Below are 19,818 nucleotides of genomic sequence, written 5' to 3'. Positions count from 1 at the left end.
AGGCTCAACAACGTCTCTTCTGCCTCAGGCAGCTGAGGAAATTTGGCATGATGGCGAATACCATTGCCAACTTTAATAGGTGTGTCATCGAGAGTATTCTTTCTGGATGTATCACTACCTGGTATGGCAACTGTACCATTCAAGATTGGAGACGGTTACAGAGAGTGATGAACTCAACCCGGACAATCACAAAGGCCAACCTCCCATCTATAGAATCCATCCACCAGGCCCTCTGTCAAGGAAAGGCAGCCAACATTCTTAAAGATCATCCCACCTTGGCAATGTTTTTCTACGACCTCTACCATCGGGGAGGAGGTACAGAAGCCTGAACACTCGCACCAGCTGGTTTCATAACAGTTTCTACCCTCCTGTTGTTAGAATACTGAATGCACTCACAAACTCTTAACATTCGCCTGTACCTGTGTTTTTGTTTTTACTGCTGTTTACCTATTATTTACTATCTATGCTACTTAACTCTGTGATCTGCCTGTATTGCTTGCAATACAAAGCTTTTCACTGTGCCTTGGTACATGTGACAATAAATTCAATTCAATTCAATTCAATGAGCACTGAATCAAATGGGCAGCATGCATCACTAAGAAAATGCTATGTAACACTGAACAAACAGTATTATTGGATTAAGTGAAGTAGTTTAATTACAATCATGTGTGACGTTGGAAAAGCACAGCTGGTCAGGCAGCATTCAAGGAGCAGGACAGTCAACGTTTTGAGCATAAGGTCTCAATCAGGATGAAGAGCTTATGCACGAAATGTTGACTCTCCTGCTTCTTGGATGCTGCCTGACCAGCTGTGCTTTTCCAGCACCACACTCTTCAACCCTGATCTCCAGCATCTGCAGTCCTCACTTTCTCCTAGTTACAATCATGGCCAGAGACCAAATAATGTCCACTATTGCAGAAGAAAACCAAGTCTTAAGGAATAGGTAGTTAAGCCAGACATGGTATTTATGATTAAGACAAAGGTACAACCTGAAAGGTGTGGAGAGATCATAATGGAGACTTTTTAATAAGTAGATAACCCTTGTGGTTTAGGAAAAAAGCCAAGGAGAGGGACTAATTGAATATATATTAAGTTAGAAGTGCAATCAAAGGAATAAGAAGACCAATACTGATGTAATTAATATATATCACTGTCGCTCCACCAAACTCCACATTTAGCTAAGGATATTTTAACATGTTACTTCTTCGGTGGCAGCTTGCATTGATTCCTTTAAGGAATACTGGTTATGATGCATATAGACTTGGTGAATGCAGCTCATGTTGCCTATTTTGGGGCAACCAATTGCAGAGGGGGCCTTAAACAGTCATCTATCACCTGTTACAAGACTGGACAATGGATAGTTACATAGTTGCCCATTTCAATATAATAGATGGTGCACTTCTGACATGTATTAAGCTTGCACTGCATATCAGATTTGAGGCATAATCCATGTTTTACACCCAAATATCGAACTATGCCATCTAAATTTTATGCCTGGTTATTTATAAAAAACATGGCCGGTGCTCACTCCTAGCAGCAATTATAAACATTTTGTAAACTTTGTCACTCAGAAGTGCAGATGATCTAACATTAGGAATAGGATTTTCCATAGTTGCTGTGAATACCAATTTGGTTAATGTACATGAGATTAAACAATTATTGTAGCAAATGTAGACTGCAGAATCCAATTACAAATTGCATAGAAACATCTTCAGAAAAGTACTGCAGAAAATACCTCTCTGGAATTTCATGGACTTCCCATAACCAGCTTTCCGGAAAATAACTACGGATCCTTGGAGGCTCCATTTCAAATTCATTGTTCAATTCTAGTTTTGGAGTTAAACAAAAATAAAAAAAGACATGAAAAACAGCAACAACTTTCATTTTGGAATTGGTGCACAATTGTAGAACTCAGATTCAAATAGATACATTCTAAAAATCACCATGCAACCCTTTAACACAAGGAAAAACTAAAACCCCATTATTACAACCTTGTTATGCCTACATATAGCTGAGATCTCCCTACATATTTGTTTCTCAATTTCCCTCTTATTATTGGCGGGGTCTATAGTACAATCCCATCAAAGTGATCTTTCCTTTTTTATTTGTAATTTCTACCCACATATTTTCACAGGACGATTTTTCAGAAATATCTTCCCTAGTTACAGCAGTAATGTATTTCTTAATCAAAAACATCACCCACCCTCCTTTCTTGCCTCCTTTTCTATCTTTCCTACTACATCTAAAACCAGAACACTAAGCTGTCAGTCTTGTCCATCTGTCAGTCAAGTTCCTATAATAGCTATTGTAATGAAGTTGTAGGTGTACTGTACCTTTAAGAGAGAGAAAAAGCTGGCAAGGACTTAACAAGCACAGAAATGTGCTGAAATTTTTTTAAAAACTAACATTTGGCTGAGAAACAAATAGCTGCGCTGAGTTGTTATGATACACAACAAATTTGAATTTGGCCAATCAGTTTAAATTATGCCCCAAGATTTAAAATCCAATCAAACTTGAATTTTATTGTTTTGACAACATCAAACTAATGAGATAATCCGATTATTTGGGGTATCAAATTTGGATATTTTGAACAGTTAGCCAGACTGCCCACAGAATCACTCTCTGAAAGGTACCTGTTCATATGAAATCTGTGCAGCAGAAGACTAAAGAAAAGACCCAGAAACCTCTACAGAGGAAGATAGAGAGGAGAATTGACACAGCTGACTTTTTTTGAAACTTGAATTTTTTTTTGTAAAACCTAATCGGGGAGTTTTATCAGATCAGTATATTGTTGTAGAGTGGGAGGTAGATAAATTGCTCAGACAAAGGAGGTTTACAGTGTAGATAGATGTTGTTTAATGCTCTTTTTTCTTGAAGTTAAAGAATAAATTGTTAATTTTTTCCTTAAATAGTGGGATTTGGTAGTTCTTTTTTACGCATACTTTTACAGATTATGAGGAGAGGTGAGCTTTTCTCTGTGTCTGGTTTAAATTAGCAGAAGGGTTTACCCTCTGTCGTAACACTATGATGTCACAATTCCATGTTTGTAAATAGGTCCTGAGTTCATCAGCCTTACCTGTAAGACCCCTTGCATTGAGATGAAACAAATTATTGTAGCAAATGTAGACTGTAGAATCCAAATTAGAATTTAGAGTTACTACATATTCTGTCTCTCTCTTGTATTTCTCTTCTAATTGACATGCTCTCCTCACATTCAGAGAAATCTCCATCAATCCTTCTGTTTATACTGCTACTTAGAATTCTTCCACTCCCCCTCTCTATCAGTGTAAAGTCTCCTTTAATGGAATGAGCAAATCTCCCTGCTAAGATATTAGTCCCTTTCCAGTTTAGGTTAGACCCATCCTTTTTGAACAGGTCTTTTCTATCCCAATAGACATTCCAATTGTCCAAAAATCTGAATCCCTGATCAATACACCAGCTCTTAAACCATTGATTTATTATATTAACCTTTTGTTCCTTTTCTTGTTTGAGATTGACATTGGGAGTAAACCAGAAATTATTACTTTTAAGGTTCTATTTCTTAATCTTCAACCTAATCTCTTAAATTCACTCTGAACTGCTTTATTCTTTTCTCTAAAAATGTCATCCCTACCAATATGTACAATAATTTCTGGCTTCACAATCTCACCTTTAACAATATGCTTGAAATGTTTAGAGATGTCCTTAATCCTAGCACCAGGAAAGCATCAAACTATCCTAATTTTAAGCTCACATCTACAGAATCTCCTGTCCTTCCCCTGACGGGAGAGTTCCGAATAACAATGATTGTATTAAATCTTGTCAAACGCTGCCTAAAAAAGCAAAAGCATTCAAGAACATTTTCTTTATCAATATATGGACGCTCGTATTAGAGAAGGAGCAGGTCTAGACCTTTTTTTGGGCAATAAGGCAGGGCAGATGACTGAAGTGAAAGTGGGGGAACACTTTGGGTCTAGTAATCATAATTCTATTAGTTTCAAAATGGTTATGGAAAAGGATAATCCTTCATAAAAGTTGAAGTCATTAATTGGAATAAAGCAGATATTAATGGTATGAGACAAGAACTTTGAAAAGTTACTTGGAGTAGACTGTTTGCAGTTAAAAGGTCATCTTACAAGTGGGAGACATTCAAGAGTGTGATGATGAGAGTTCAGAAGCATTTTGTTCTTGTTAGAGTGAAGGGTAAAGCTGGTAAGATTAAGGAATAATAGATAGATATTGAGGTTTTGGTCAAGAATGAAAGAAAATCTTATTTTAGACATAGACAACTTGGTTCAATTGAATTTCTAAATCAATATAAAGAGTGCAGGAGCATTCTTAAGAGAGAAATCAGGAAGGTAAAGACGAAATATGAGAGCCTTGGCATGTACGGTTAAGGATAATCCAAAGAGATTCTACAAATACATTAAGAACAAGAAGGTAATGATAGAGAGGATGGGCCTCTTAAAGATCAAAGTTAAAAATCACACAACACCAGGTTATAGTCAAAGAGATTTATTTAGAAGTACAAGCTTTCAGAGCACTGCTCCTTTGTTAGTTAACTAGTAGGGCAGAATCATAGAATACAACTGATGCAATGTATTGAAAAAGCCTAGGTTGCTGTTAAGTTTTTAATCACTTAGAATGGGGTTGCAGATTTCAATTCATTTATATGTAAATCCCAGGACTTTTTTCAAGTCACATTTCACACACTGACTGTATCCCAACCTTGAGTCAGACTGGTTCTATTTCCTAAGTAGGAATTGATAAAATGTCATATGGACTGACTGCCTATAAATTGTGTGCTTTTTGAACAAAATAGAATGTATCTGCAAATACAAATCTGCAAATGCAAATTCACCCCATAGACTTACAGACTCATGGTTGGGATACAGACAGACACTGATCTTTGAGGACTCCACTCTTTGGAGAAACCCTCAGTCCTCTGATTGGAGCTGCAGCTCCGGGAGATTATCCTCAGTTTGAGAGTAGTGCCAGCTAAACCTGTTACTTCAATAATGCTGGCAAAATGACACTCTTCAGGCCCATCACTTACTTTCAGTTCTAGGACTGGGACTTCACAGATTTCAGAAACTTCAACCCTTAGTATCCATCTTTTTCACCGCAAGAAGAACTTGGATATTTAATTTTAAGTATGTAAGAAATGCTATTTATTGTCCTTATCCAGTCAGCTGTGGAAACACCCCAAATTCTCAGCTCCTCTTTTTAGCAATGACGGGGATAAGGAAACTGGGAATCCAATATGCTGTGGCAGTATATCCAGTGATACAACCAAGTTACTCACATGGAAAACAATGATACATCAAATTTTTGGATCATTATCGTCAAGGTGACAGGTGACAGTTAATAGTGACTTTCTGTTTTATGGGAATAATTTCTCATATATCAACAGCTTGTCAGCTGAGGCCAATGCTGTAACTACATGCAGGTCAAGAGTAACCATATTGTTAGACATGCAGAAAGGTCTGGGGTTTTGACAGGGCCAGGAATGTAAACATTGGCAAATAGTGTGGAGGAATACATTTACATTGGGGAAGAACTACCTTGAAGTGAGTTTCTCCACTTGACATATTGTGCCTGATCAGGAGGAAGCTCAGTTAGTCTGCAATGTATCAAAAACCTTTCGAGGCTGGTAGGAAATGAGCAAGGCACTCCTGCCATTGTACCTGATTTTATAGTCCACCCATCTGCCAGGCTGTCCCAGGGATTCCTAAGAGCTGTGTTTCCCAATTGGATAAGATGTGCAGGAAAATTAATCTCCTATTATTTCAAGACTTACCCATTCGTCCCAATGTCAGGTCACTGTCAGACTTTGAACGTAATGTTTGTGCATAATTGCAGCATTCTAAAAATATTGTTCTGCATGGATCAGGTAGCTTGATTCTACGTGCTCGTTCGGTGCATGAGTGTCTGAGAGGATAGTCTTTCAATCCATCCATACAACATTTCTGATCAAGAAGATTCGTAAATCTGGCTACTGGCAATAAACAAAATAAATAAGCTTGAAACCAATTGTTTCTCTTGAGATGCACGCAGCCATTTTCAAAATAATGTAATTAAAAAATCAGCTATGTACAATAAATTATTGCAGGCAACTGCTCTGATAAGCTGAGATGGTCTTCCAAACATCTGAAAACAATGTGATGGTTTTAATTTTGGCCACTTGAAGGAAAGAGGTAGGGCAAGTAAAATCTCTTGGGGCATAATAACTGTCAATCCTCTTCATACAGTCTTTAACTTTAATCTACTCTGATCATTATTATCATTATTCTCAAAATTTATTTATATTCTATAATAACGGTTCCAGGTTAAATTGAATGAAGGCGCTAAGGTAAAGACACCCACCAATAAGGTGTTGAAATACAGACCAATACTTTGCTCAGTTGCTCAGTTAACCATCTCAGCTTAGGCCACAATGGCAGCAAAACAACTGGACTGCTGAAGGGCTTAGGGATCTTCATCAGGTAAGTGAATGGGTGAAACAGTGGTTGGAGGGGAGAGAGGAAGAGGATATTACAAATCCTCTCCCTCCACTAGAGTGGGCATCATGGCACTTATCTTCTGCTGGTAACTTCCACATCATGAGCTGAGGCAGAGGGAGTGCAGAAGGGAAGTCTTCCGTATACCCAGACCCGGTTATACTCAAGTGCAAACAGCAGATGGGGAAGCAGCGAGAAGCGAAGGTGCAAGCAGGGGGAAATTGTGCTGAAGTTTCCGAGTTGCATGACCTAAGTTTTTGTTTTCTCACTCTCCATTGGGTTTTTGAGGAAAATGCCACATTTACCTCTAGGCTCATGCAAGTGGGTGAGATACAGGATGGATGCCAAGGCACATATAATATTTCACCTAATATGGGACAACGCCACCAAGAGGAAATTTAAACTCCAGTGTAACATTTACCAATGAAAAGGGACAATATTTAGTGATAACTTAAAATACAAAAAAAATTATTCAATTTTAAAATGACCTTACTTTTCTTCCGTATTTCAGCCTTCGCTTTCAAATCTCGTTTTGGCCTCAAAATTACATCACATTTTGTATCTGTTAAAATAAGAACAGAGCCTTAGTTATGAAACATTTATATGATTCATACTTTATTTTTGCATCTGAGTAAATTATTTCACTATATGCAGGAAGTAATGTAATAAATAATGAGTTATGTTTGAAAGATTTAGCATTCTGAACTTACATTGCTATCTTTAATAGTAATTCATGGAAGAGAATTTATATTCCCCATAGGCAGGATGGCAGGTAAGGGTGGCCATAAAACTCTGCAGGTGACTCTGCCACCTACCTTCGCTGCCAGACCTGACCTCATCATGATTATCCAGACAATAGAAATCCTGAGGGCAACTTGTTTTGCTGTCACCCCAATTGAAACCAGTTAATGGTCACTTCAAAGAACATAAGAGGAAGGGTCACTAGACCCAAAATGTTAACTCAGATTTCTCTCCACAGATGATGCAAGACCTGCTGAGCTTTTCTAGCAATTTCTGCTTTTATTTCTGATTTACAACATCCAAAGTTCTTTCGGTTTTTATAAGAACATAAGAAATAGGAGCAGGAGAAAGCCATCTGGCCCCTTGAGCCTGCTCCACTAATCAATAAAATCATAGTTGATCTTTACGTGGACTCAGCTCCACTTAACTGCCCACACACCCTAATACTTAATTCCTTTACTGTTCAAAAATCTATCTATCTTTGCCATAAAATCATTCAACAAGATAGTCTCAATTACTTTCCTGGGCATGGAATTCCACAGATTCACAACCCTTTGGATAAAGAAGTTCCTCCTAAACTCAGTCCTAAATCTGCTTCCCCTTTTTTTTCGGCTATGCCCTCTAATTCAAGTTGCATCCTGCAGTGGAAACAACCTTCCTGCTTCGAACTTAACTATTCCCTTCATATCTTTATATGTTTCCATAAGATCCCCTCTCATTCTTCTACATTCCAATGAGAATCGTTCCAGTCTGCTTAATCTTCCTCATAAGCCAAACCTGTCAACTCCGGAATCAACCTAGTGAATCTCCTCTGCACCCCCTCTAGTGCCAAGTAGAGGCAACATCCTACCTCAACCAAGCTTTTCAGCCAGGAGGATGACTTCAGCAACATGAACTGGTGTTGTTGGAAGCAAGGAGATTAGCCTTCTTTGGTCTTGGGCAGGAAAGGGGAGTGTATATCCATAATGGCTTCTCATCTCTGTTCAGGTGCTTCCCACAAAGTCTGACTCGCCCATAAACGACGGTTGGAGGAAGAACGCCTCATCTTCCGGCTAGGAACCCTCCAACCACAAGGGATGAACTCGGATTTCACCAGTTTCCTCATTTCCCCTCCCCCCAGCCTGTCTCAGTCAAATCCATCAAATTCAGCACCGCCTCCCTAACCTGCAATCTTCTTCCCGACCTCTCCGCCCCCACCCCAATCTGTCCTATCACCCTCACCTTGACCTTTTTCCACCTATCACATTTCCGACGCCCCTCCCCCAAGTCCCTCCTCCCTATCTTTTATCTTAGCCTGCTGGACAAACTTTCCTCATTCCTGAAGAAGGGCTAATGCCTGAAACGTCGATTCTCCTGTTCCCTAGATGCTGCCTGACCTGCTGCGCTTCTCCAGCAACACATTTCCATCTCTGATCTCCAGCATCTGCAGACCTCATTTTCTCTTCATGTATTCCATTTCCCTTGATTTTTGCACCCTGTTTCTCACTTACCTCATTTCCACCCCCTAGGGATTATTAATCTGTAACAGTCAGTCTTTGCTATGCGAATGTATGAGCGCATTTATCAATCTTTCCCTATCTCCGTCCTTGTTTTGGAGAGTGTCCAGCAGATTTACTTTTCATCAGCTCTCAGTGCTTTGTTCTATGACTGAATACAGTACTAATAGTGGCCATCACTCATGATGGCACTATTGGACCAGTGATAGCTGATAGTGACAGGGTTTCCTTAACAGATGGTTTAGGGAGACACAGTTCCAGCAAATTAACTCTCTTATATGTGTAAAATAGCTGTTCAGGATGGGGCAAGTTTCACCCCAATATTTTTAGTAGCGGGGTGGAAATTCTGGCCATGTGTTCAGATTTGGCTCAGTGGTAACTATAGGTTCATGCTTCCATTCCAGGGAACTAATAATCTTGGCTAACACTTTGCTTTTATATAGACAGAATGCTACATTGTTGGAGGTGGTACCTTTCAGTCCTGAAATCCTTGTCTGTTTTCTCAATGTGGGCTTGACAGGCCAAATGGCATACTTCTGATCCTATTTTGAAATTTCTCAGAAGGACGTAAAAGGTCCCATATGAAAAGAGAAGCTCTTTTTGTCCAAACTGATGTTTTTTCCTTAATCAACACCAAAAAAAAACCTTTCTCTGATTGTTCAAATTTGCTTTGTGTGCAAACCGCTGCTGTGATTCTCTGCATTACAATAGAGACTACATTTCAAAAGTGCTTCTTTGGTTGTGATGCGTTGTCAAATTTGTGAATTTGTAAATGCAAGTTCTTTCCTATTCCTGTTCAAAAAATTCACTTATCTGTGCTGAACCAGCCAATCTCAGTCAGTTTGCAGAAGGACCTCATTACCAACTTCTTTTTTCCAGGGAACGGGAAAACTTTCCAGGGTTTCAATTCCTGATTATCATTCAGAAATTCCCACATCCAACAGTTCCAAGATATATAACATTCTGAATCATGGGACAACAATCCCTTGGATGACTGTAGATATAGTTGCATGTTTTAATTATAATTTCTTAATTCTATTGCATTGTTACCGGTAACTGGCAAAGCTTTAGCATTGGCATTAGTCAGAAATGTCAGCCCGGCTCTCTTGAAAACATCAGCGTTATTTTTCCCTCCTCCAGCTCCACATCCAAGATCGTGCTTTTCAGCATCAAGAAGTACCTATGCAAAGAACAGCAATAGTTACTTAATGTGAATATTAATTTTCCTGTACCGCATAAAAATCAAAAAACTAGTTTTTCATCTGATTGTTGATTTTACTCTAATACTGTTCAGACTGACCATCCATCCCTAAAATCTTCTTTCCCTAAACTTCCTTTTATCCAACACATTACTTTCAGCCTAGGCTCAAGATGATGAATCCTTTCTTGGAAGTTAATGTTGGTGAATGGAGAACCAGTGAGAAACCATTGTCTACAATGGGGAAGGTTCTCTGGAATCAAGTGTTCATCAAGACTTAATTGCAAAGTAGCAGATCATCTCCAGGAATCTGAACTCCTACCCACCTGATTAAAGGCTGGCAGCTTTCCATTGCCAATCAGCATCACCAACAGTGGCTTCTGCTGGTAATGTACCTACTAGAGACTGAGGATCAAGAATGGGATGGGGTTTGTTGCGAAAGAATTGCTGGCTCAGGAAGAAGGAATAATTTGGAAAAAAGGGCTTCAATTAACATCCAGGTGGGAAGGCTGTCTACAAGCCTAGATTTATATTAGGTGAGGTGGTAAGGACCTGTTCAATTAACTGCCACTTCCATTTCCCATCAATAGATTTGGGGCTAGCAGGGGGAGAGGAGGAAAAGGATGAGGAAAGTTACATTGCCTATGCCTCTCCATTCCTTTCAACTCCATTAAACTCTTTCTTAAAACCTATTTTAACCAACATTTTGTTCACCCTTTCTCGTCTCACCTCTTTTAGTTTCTTTAATTGTGATTATGCTTGTGTGCACCATGCTGCAATATTATTGTCTGCTAAAAGTGTTATCTAACTCCAAGTTGCTGTTTTTAATAACCTCTACCTAGTAGAGGCAGAATGGCTATTCTTCGACATCTCATTCTGCTGCTTCCTGGGTCAATACCACCAAATATCAAGCTATTCCCTCTGGGACTGTCACTGATCTCATCTGTTCTGAACATTTACCCTCTAAGACTTCCAGTCTCACTTTCTCCAATTCCAAGCAGCTGCTTCTACTTCTCTCCCAAAATCTATAAGCTGGGTTGCTTTGCCACACCAATTCTTTCAACCAGTCCCTGACACATTAAACTGATTTCTTTCCATCTCAGCTCTATTTTTCTTCCCTCGATCAGTCTCTTCTGATTATATCCACCATTCTTCTGATGCCCTATATCACTTCAATAGTTTCCAGCTTCCTGGTCCTATCTTTTCTTCCCCATAGATGTGCCATCCCTCTGAAGTTGTGTGCACAGCCCAGACCATCACGGAAGCCAGCCTCCCATCTAAGGACTCCATTTACACTTCGCATTGCCGTGGAAAGACTGTCAACATCATCAAAGACCCTTCCCAACCAGGAAATGCTCTCTTCCGATCCTTCTATCAGACAGAAGCTTAATTACACGCACCATCAGGTTCAAGAACAACTTCTTACGTGCTGTTATTAGACTACTGAGTTTTTTTTAATTTTCAAAATATACTTTATTCATAGAAATAAATCTTTGGTACTTGTATAATTTGTCATATCGTTCATAGATATATACGTTGCATGTCTTAACATTACAAACAACAGATTGAATTACTCGAATTTACAGTTATCCTATTTACAGTTCCCTTTATTAACCATCCAGTCTCTTATTATTTAGCTGTGGCTTCAGCAGAACCCACCTACTGAGTGGGTGCCCTGTTATACTATAGCAAATGAACCTTTTTTAATCCCAGTTTATGGGGTTACCGTTGTCCATTTGACTGTCCCTGTCTCTGGGGTCGCTGCCTGCATCCCCATGGTGAGCACGAACTGCTGGACCCTCGCTGGGCTGAGGTAGCTATCCAGGCTCTCACTGGGGTCATTTACCTACTCTGGAGTCATTGAGCCGAGGCAAGGGTCCGCACCGTCCAGTTCTGTGTCTGACAATGGGACTGTCAGAGGATCGCAGCTCTCAGTTGTCTGTAGTTATGGGGCAGTGGGTACCCCCTGGTTCTCATTGGGTGGAGGGTGGACTTCGAGGGGTCCGCTGTTTCCTGATTGGGAGGAAATGCCCTCCTCTTTATCTACGGCGCTCTTTCTCTTCTTCTGGTAGTGATGACATTCTTTGCGCCCGTCTTCCCCATCCGAAGAGCTGGTCGTCCCTCCCTCGTGCAGCTGTCTTTTCCCTCTTTGCTGGGAGGCTTTGGGGGCCTGGCAGGATTTTCTCTTCCTGTTTTTAACAGGTATCTACTCCTCTGTCTGCTCGATTACCTCCTCCTCCATTGCTTCCATCTGCCCAGCTAGAGCTAGGATCAGCTGCTGTGTCTCTCCGCTGGCTGCCACCTCCTCCACTCCAGCCTGTTCTTCTTTCTGGGTGCCACCAGACTCCGTTTCCCTGATGTCTGGGTGGACCTTACTGGTCTTTGGGGGCCCACGGCTCACATTGCGACCTCCAGCCATCTGTGCGTAAGTGGGGCCCCCCCCGTCTTGGGCAGGTCTTGTACATGTGGCCCGCCTCTCCACACAGGTTGCAGCTCTTTTCTTCCTGACAGTCCTTAGTCAGGTGACCCTCCTGTTTGCAGTTCCTGCAGATGTTCACCTTGCAGTCCGTGCCACGTGTCCCGACTTCCAGCAGGTTCGGCACACTTTCGGCTGCCCTGCATATGTCAGGTAGCCTCTGCTCCCTCCAATTGCGAAGCTCAAGGGGTGGGTAGAGAACATTCCCATTGCCATCGACCCTCAGAGTTACCCTGACCTGCCGCTTACTGGTCCAGATCCCAAAGAGGTCGACCACATTGGTGGCTTCTCCCTCAACTTGGAGGTACCTTCCCAGGAAGGTCAGGACATCAGCCGCTGGAACATAGGGGTTGTACATATGGATTGTAACAACTTGATTCCTCTGTGCAGGAAGCACACACAATGGGGTTGCCGACAAGATGGAAAACAGCTTCCTTCTCCTTGAAGACCTTCAGGAGCTGTTCGCACTGCTTCACACTTCTGAAGGTCACATCAAAGTAGCCTGCCCCAGGGAAATCCTGCAGGCAGTACACGTCCTTTTTTTTTATTTCAAAAGTATACTTTATGCATAAAATAATTTGATGGTCTGTACAGTTGGTCATGCCATACATATGTAAACATGTACATACAGAGATCAGAATTTATCATTTTTATACAGGTCTGTACATTTTTTGACCATATGCCCATATGATTAGCTGAGGCGTCAGCAGAGCCCAATTGACTGCATGGGCCCCCTGCAGCAGTACACGTCCGCTGCAGCAAACCCACAGCATCCCAGCAGTACTTTCTTGATAAACAGGATGCGGTCAACCGGTGTACAATCCTCTACCTTCTTCACAGTCACCCGGACTGTGTTTCGAACCCCCTGGCCAGGGCTGCGGGCAGCTGTTGAGGCCATAGTTCTGAGGTTGGCTGGTCCCTGAATTGGCGTTAGGCCGAAGCCAGCATGAAGATCCACCAATAGCAGGTCAGCACAACCAAACGATCCTCCAACGTCCAATCACGATCCAGCGATGATCTCCACTAGCTCTGATGACTCACAACTTGACCCGTCCTGATAAGAACTGACACTTGATCTTAGCCAAAAGGCCGAGAAGCGACTACTGAATGGACCTCTTCAAATATTCTTGATCTTGCTTTGTGCGTCTCCTGTGCAGCCGTAACCTATATGCCTTGCTCTGCCTAAGCACCCTTCCATCTGTATGTTTGTGTTTGCTATGATCTACCTGTACTGCTCGCAAAACAAAATTTTTCACTGTACTTTGGTACATGTGACTAGAATAAACCAAATCCAAGCCTCAACAGGACAGTGTGAGAAATCACTACTTCTTTCTAAAATGGAGATCCAACAGTCCCCATTCTTCTCCACACTCCTCTGATTGGCTGAATCTGTTCTCACATTGAACAAATTCTCTATCAACTTCAATCACTTCCTCCTTATAAGAGGTGCCAGTATGGGCAGCTATATCATTCCTAGCTATGCATTCTTTGTTTGTGGAAAATGTGTAACAGTTCTTGTTCAAGTTTTACTCGTCCCCTTTTCTCATTTCTTTTTTCTGGTACGTTGATGACTGTATTGGTGCCACTTCCTGCTCTCACCCTGAACTGGAAACCTTAAGTGATTCTTTGTTATCCAATTTCTACAAGTCTCTCATTTTTGCTTGGCCTATATTAATTCTTTCCTTCACCTGACCTCTCTATCTCCACTTCTGGGTAGAGGCTACCATTAATATTCACTACAAGCCACAAACTCTCACAACTGTTTTGACCATACCTGCTTATATCCTTACATTTTCTGTTTTTATCACAGAATTATCCAATTTGGGGTTAATATGAGGTGGGAACAACTTGCAACTTGCTTACAATAGCTGATATGCATCAGGCCATGCTTTTGTAATTCCCTTCACTGGAAATGACAAGTAGTTGATGCCATTTGCTCAATGCAAGTAGATATTCTAACAAGCAAGCATAGTGAAAGTGGTGTAGTCAAATTTAAATTCTATGGGTCAATTTATCAATTTAATTCTGTTTTTAAAATCATAAATATATAATAATGATCTATTCAAGTTACGTTACTTATTTCTTGTAATGCAAACCAAAATATTCAACATGGCATTATATAAAAAATTTACAAATTAAACTTACAAAAACAATCCCCACAAAACAAATTAGAGTTCATATACAAAGTATTTGGTGTGAAATAGTATTTTTTAAGATGTGAAAGTGACTTAACTTTTTCAATTGAGAGCTTGCTTCCTTTTCTTATTGAATACATAGCAGTGTCAACGGAAGATAGCGCAACAAGTGAATTTGGTTGAGCGCTAATTCTTAAATCCATTTTGTTTCCTGGTTTGTAAACAACAGAATCTGTACTCAATAGAACCTGTTAACATAAAATACAGCATATTCAATTGTTCACTTGGAGATGCTTCCTGTTAAATTGATGTACTGAGATTTTTTGTTTCAGAGAATACCTCTCACATTCTGCACAATACAAACACAGTAAATACTGAAACATAGTTAGTTAGACCCCTCCATTTCACAGGTATAGTTTAAGAATTAGGAATGCCTGAATACTCTTGATTGTAACCAATTTAACCTATTTTTAGTCAGCCACTGAATAAACAATCCTCCAAGACAGAAAAACATTTTACCTTAGAAAATATGAGAAAAACCACCTTATACAATAAACATGGCAGTAGAACAATAATTTGAAAAGATACTACTGAAGATATGGAATGTATTTGTAAATCTTTCTTAATTAACTGTTGCTAGACAAAATCAGGAAATATTTAAACAATAGTCTTATGCCAAGAGTGAGAATGAGTTACCAGCATAATGGAGAAAGAGGTCAGGAAGGGGGCTAGAGTCGGCATGGATTAAGATTGTTATGAGAGTTCATGGGCGGCATGGTGACACAGTGGTTAGCACTGCTGCCTCACAGCACCAGAGACCTGGGTTCAATTATCGCCTTAGGCGACTGACCGTGTGGAGTTTGCACATTCTCCCCGTGTCTGCATGGGTTTCCTCTGGGTGCTCCGGTTTCCTCCCACAATCCAAAAATGTGCAGGTTAGGTGAATTGGCCATGCTAAATTGCCCGTGGTGTTAGGTGAAGGGGTAAATGTAGGGGAATGGGTCTGGGTGGTTGTGCTTCAGTGGGTCGGTGTGGATTTGTTGGGCCGAAGGGCCTGTTTCCACACTGTAAGTAATCTAATCTAATCTATAAGTGGAATAGCTCGGTTACCACATGGGCCTGCATAATGTCAACCATAACTAGGGAAAGTGAGTAAAGTTTAAAGGCAAGTTCTTCAAGCTAAGAACATCTAAGCATAAGGAGAAGAGTAGCTTTTAACGGGAACTTCCAGCCAAAGAATATATCATTTTTATGGAGTCTTGTGAATAGTGCCTTCAGCTGGTTGTTACAATGATTATCATTTAAATGAAGTGTAGTTTGATTGGACACTTTGTTTGAACCCACCTGTTGATTGTTTAAGCACTTCTCTTCCACCTCAAACCACAGAGAATCAACAACAAGCTCAGCATTGTTTTCTCCAGTTACCACATAGTATGCAATCAAACGTGCAGAAGGTATCATTTCTCTCGTAATGGGAATATTCAGGTTGAAAACCTGGTTGCCAACTGGACGGTCTTGGGTTTCAAATAAAACTATTTTGCCTTTTGATACAACCTAGTTTATGCCAAAAATAGAAATTCATAGCTCAGAATGTGTTAAAAACATAAATCTTGCTTCAATAATGGAGTCTTAAAACTTCTGATACAATCAAATTTATATATTCTAATTGTATTAGATTTAGTACCAACTGTATTTCAGACTTTAATGAAATTATGTTGCAACTATTATTTTCATTTTCATTTATGTGTCTTCACAGTATTAGGACTGCACTATATTCTCACAATAAAATTACTTTTCACAGCAGCTGCTATATAATATCTAATATTAATCTGTAGAAGATAATAGGTCAACACCAAGCATAAGTGCCTCTATAACTTAATATTTTGTACTATTAATTGCATGTTTATAAACCAAAATGTTTACACAGGACACATACAAAGATCATTCTTCTACTCCTTATTCAAGTGGCATATTAGGCATTGTCTCAGATTACAACCTCCAAAAAAGGGTCTTCTCTGCTGCTTGCGAAATCTGATCCTGGCATGGTGACCTGCTTAACCAAACTTCTGGTTATGGGTGATACATAAATTTACATATAGATAGGTGTCACATTCCAGTTTCACAGACAAAATGCAAACTAGATACACCATTTTTATATGTAGGATCACTCGGTTTCCCCATCTGGTAAGGTCTATGAATCCAGAACATCTAATTGTTTTAATAAAAAAGCCTTCTGTCATCCAAAATTCAAATAGTATTTGCTGAGCTAGCTTGGAATCATTGAGCAATTTATATTGTCCTGCATTTGTACTTTGGAATGTGACATCTTGAGTAAGGAATCTATGCATGCTAATATAATTTTAAATATATATTGAATAGAAATCTTTTGACATTGTTAATAACTTAAATTATGCATTGCTTCATAAGATAAGAGTTTTACAGGATATAATTCAGATTGCATTATTCTGTTGTTAATCGAGTTATGTTACTTCTAAGGAAAGAAATTTTAAGCCTTTTTGATCCAAGACAAATTCAAGTCGTAGATTTTAACTGTTTCTTAGTGGCAGGATTGCTTACCATAAAGTGCTTCAGATCAAAATCATTCAATTCGTACTCACTATTCAAGCTAGAAATCACAGCCCTGGCTTTGTTCATGAGAAGCTTAAGGAAGAGTATAAGGAAGAAGCCATGGATCTGGTACTTTTTTAACCTGGCCAAATATGCAGTATCCAATGTAAGACTAACATTGGAGGTGTGATGAGATGTCTATAGTCATAAATGTTTTATAATACTTTTTAAGTCTATAAACAACATCAAGTTTCCCAAGACATACTTTTCAAAGAAATACCCATTAGACATTAATATTAAAACTAATAAACTACTTTTACCTGATAGTGGAAATGTTTTATTTTATTCAAGTATGGACTACTTGCGACTAGATTAACATTCAGATAATCCCCTACGTGGAATTTTTGGAAAGCTCCTGTCCAAGCAATATACAGGTAACTTTCAGAGACTGACTGATAAGCTTTCGCTGTGTATGTCTTGGAGACTGGACGCTCATCATCAAGACCAATTATTTTGATCTAAAGAAAAAGATGCAATAGATTATATGTACACATGATGTAGGAAAGTCTTTACCAAATTAAAGTTAACTATCAATTTAATACTAATAACAAAATTTCACTTGCATGAACTTCCTGTAAAGTAGAACCAAATTTACGCCTTGAAAACAATCAATAGAAAAGTTTGGATTACAGAGAAGGTATAATGAAGACAACATAAATCTAAACATCTGGTGGAAATAGGGCAGGCACAATGTTAAAAATGTTTTATATTTCTCACTTGCTCTTGAGCCACCAGAATGCTGCTGCCCAACTTAAACAATTGGATGGTCAAAAGCTGATAAGGTCCAACTTTAAGTATGTATTCTCACTCGCAAGGACATCATTGAGAGAGAATTTTAGTTCAGGTCTGAGGTGAGATGTCAGCACAGAAAAACAATAGCAATAGAAGAGGTCAACAAAAGCAAGTTCTTTTTCCTTCCCTTGAAGCCCCAGGAAAGGGAGAAGGGTCTTCAAGAAAGATTGGCCTATCTTACCCTAGATTTCTCTTTCCTTGAGACAAGATCCTGTGAGCTACCTCCTGGAACCTGACAATATCCTCCTTGATTTGACTGAGGACTTCTCTGCTTAGACTTCCAGACATGGCTATTTGGTTGAAGCCCATGCAAAGTGTTTGCTGCATAAGCTGCTGACACAGACTGCAAGTGTGACATTGATGTAGCATGGTGCTGTAAAGCAAGATGTCTGCCCTCTTCTCTGATCACTGTTTTGCTTAATTCAGCTCCAACAAGCAAGGCAAGATTGAAATATGGTGACCCTGTATGATGTTCTGATGTGCTCAAGCTCTGAATGATGTGCACTCCAATGTGTAGCATTGAAGTGGTATAATTGTATTTCTAAATGAGTTGGAGATATGCATGATTATATTGTGAGACTGTTGTGTTTTCAGTGCCAAAATTCATAGGCAGGCGTCTGCAGTGATCACTACCATAGAGCATGCCCTGAGGTACTGGGGACTACTGACTAAGTTCGAGATCCAGAAGCACAAGAAGTGAGCTGGGGCTGCCATGTATTTCTTTAAGTTTCATGTCAAAAAATTATCACCATCTAGTTTCTCTCCACTGTTGGGAGAATAGCTAACTGCATATAAATTAGGCAAGAACACAAATTGAGATGTTAATACATGCAACTGCATCTCTTGCCCTCACTGCCGAAATTCTCGGCTCACCATTGAAATCTTAGATGCAAAATTGGACTATTTTTCTCAACCTCAAGAATGTAATTTTTCCAATTACACTGTACTTTTCCAATGGATTTGTCATTGTTCACATCAGTCAGGCATTGGAAAAACTCTCAGAATGATGCCCTTCCTAGTTGAGAATGCATACTTAAAAATGGAGCGATCAGCTTTGGGTAGGTGACCGTCTAATTGTTTAAATCATGTAGTAGCATCCTACTCCATAGTTTGTAAAAATACTTGCATGCAATTAACATTGAAAATTGTAAATTAACAAGGTATATTTATACATCTATCCCAGTCTGTTGCACATAGAGTCACCAACCTTAAATTCTACTTCTTGAATATCAATTGGAGCAGTGAAGATGAACAATACTGTTCCATCATCTCTTCTGGTCTGTTTTTCTTGTCTCAAATCTTCTGGTGTCAGTTCTCTCCTCTCGCCACCTTCAAAAACAGCTTCTGTAAAAATTGTAAGCGTGATATCGCCTACTGGCTGTCCCAAAATGTCCTTTACTTGGGCCTGTTAAAGAAGTTAAGAGATAAAATTTGAGTTTATCAACAAACTATTAATCTCCAAAATGAATGATGGCAATGGAGGGTGATTGCATACTTCTGAATGTAATTTTAAAAAAGAATACCTATGGCTGGAACATGTATATCACTGACTAGGGCAGTAATTGTTGCCCATCTCTAGAATAGAACTAATAACATTAATAAAATTCAGATTATCAGCTTTGATCTACTGTACATTAGTGGAACTTACAAAGTAAGACCAGGACATTCACATTGAAAATTATGTATAATTATGATGTTATGTGTGAGCATTAATACTATATGAAGTAACATTTTTGGTGTGACAACACAGTGCACCACACAATGACCAACTTTCAAGGTAACTTGATGATATTTCCTACTGGCAAATGTCAACTGGAGTTTAACCTTAGATGTCACATATTGATAGGAACGAAAATTAAATGACTCAGAGTGC

The 19,818-nt window shown here is 39.5% G+C and overlaps 1 protein-coding gene across 1 annotated transcript in view; it reads right to left on the bottom strand.

Moving 5' to 3' along the window:
• The window catches only part of c5 (complement C5), a 131,241-nt gene that overhangs the window by 74,933 nt on the left and 36,490 nt on the right, over window positions 1-19,818 (bottom strand). The window contains exons 11-18 of the mRNA XM_043720297.2: window positions 19,153-19,350; window positions 17,414-17,611; window positions 15,870-16,079; window positions 14,624-14,773; window positions 9,767-9,896; window positions 6,973-7,041; window positions 5,780-5,977; window positions 1,736-1,826 (exon numbers count right to left, since the gene is read on the bottom strand). Coding sequence (XP_043576232.2) covers window positions 1,736-1,826; window positions 5,780-5,977; window positions 6,973-7,041; window positions 9,767-9,896; window positions 14,624-14,773; window positions 15,870-16,079; window positions 17,414-17,611; window positions 19,153-19,350 — 1,244 coding nt within the window. The remainder of the gene's footprint in view (window positions 1-1,735; window positions 1,827-5,779; window positions 5,978-6,972; window positions 7,042-9,766; window positions 9,897-14,623; window positions 14,774-15,869; window positions 16,080-17,413; window positions 17,612-19,152; window positions 19,351-19,818) is intronic.

Source organism: Chiloscyllium plagiosum, unplaced genomic scaffold (genome assembly GCF_037043375.1).
Source record: "Chiloscyllium plagiosum isolate Xiang-an unplaced genomic scaffold, Cpla_swu_hap1 HiC_scaffold_21, whole genome shotgun sequence".
NCBI lineage: Eukaryota > Metazoa > Chordata > Chondrichthyes > Orectolobiformes > Hemiscylliidae > Chiloscyllium > Chiloscyllium plagiosum.
Note: the sequence above shows the minus strand (reverse complement) of the source record. Positions and strands in the feature narration are given on the sequence as shown.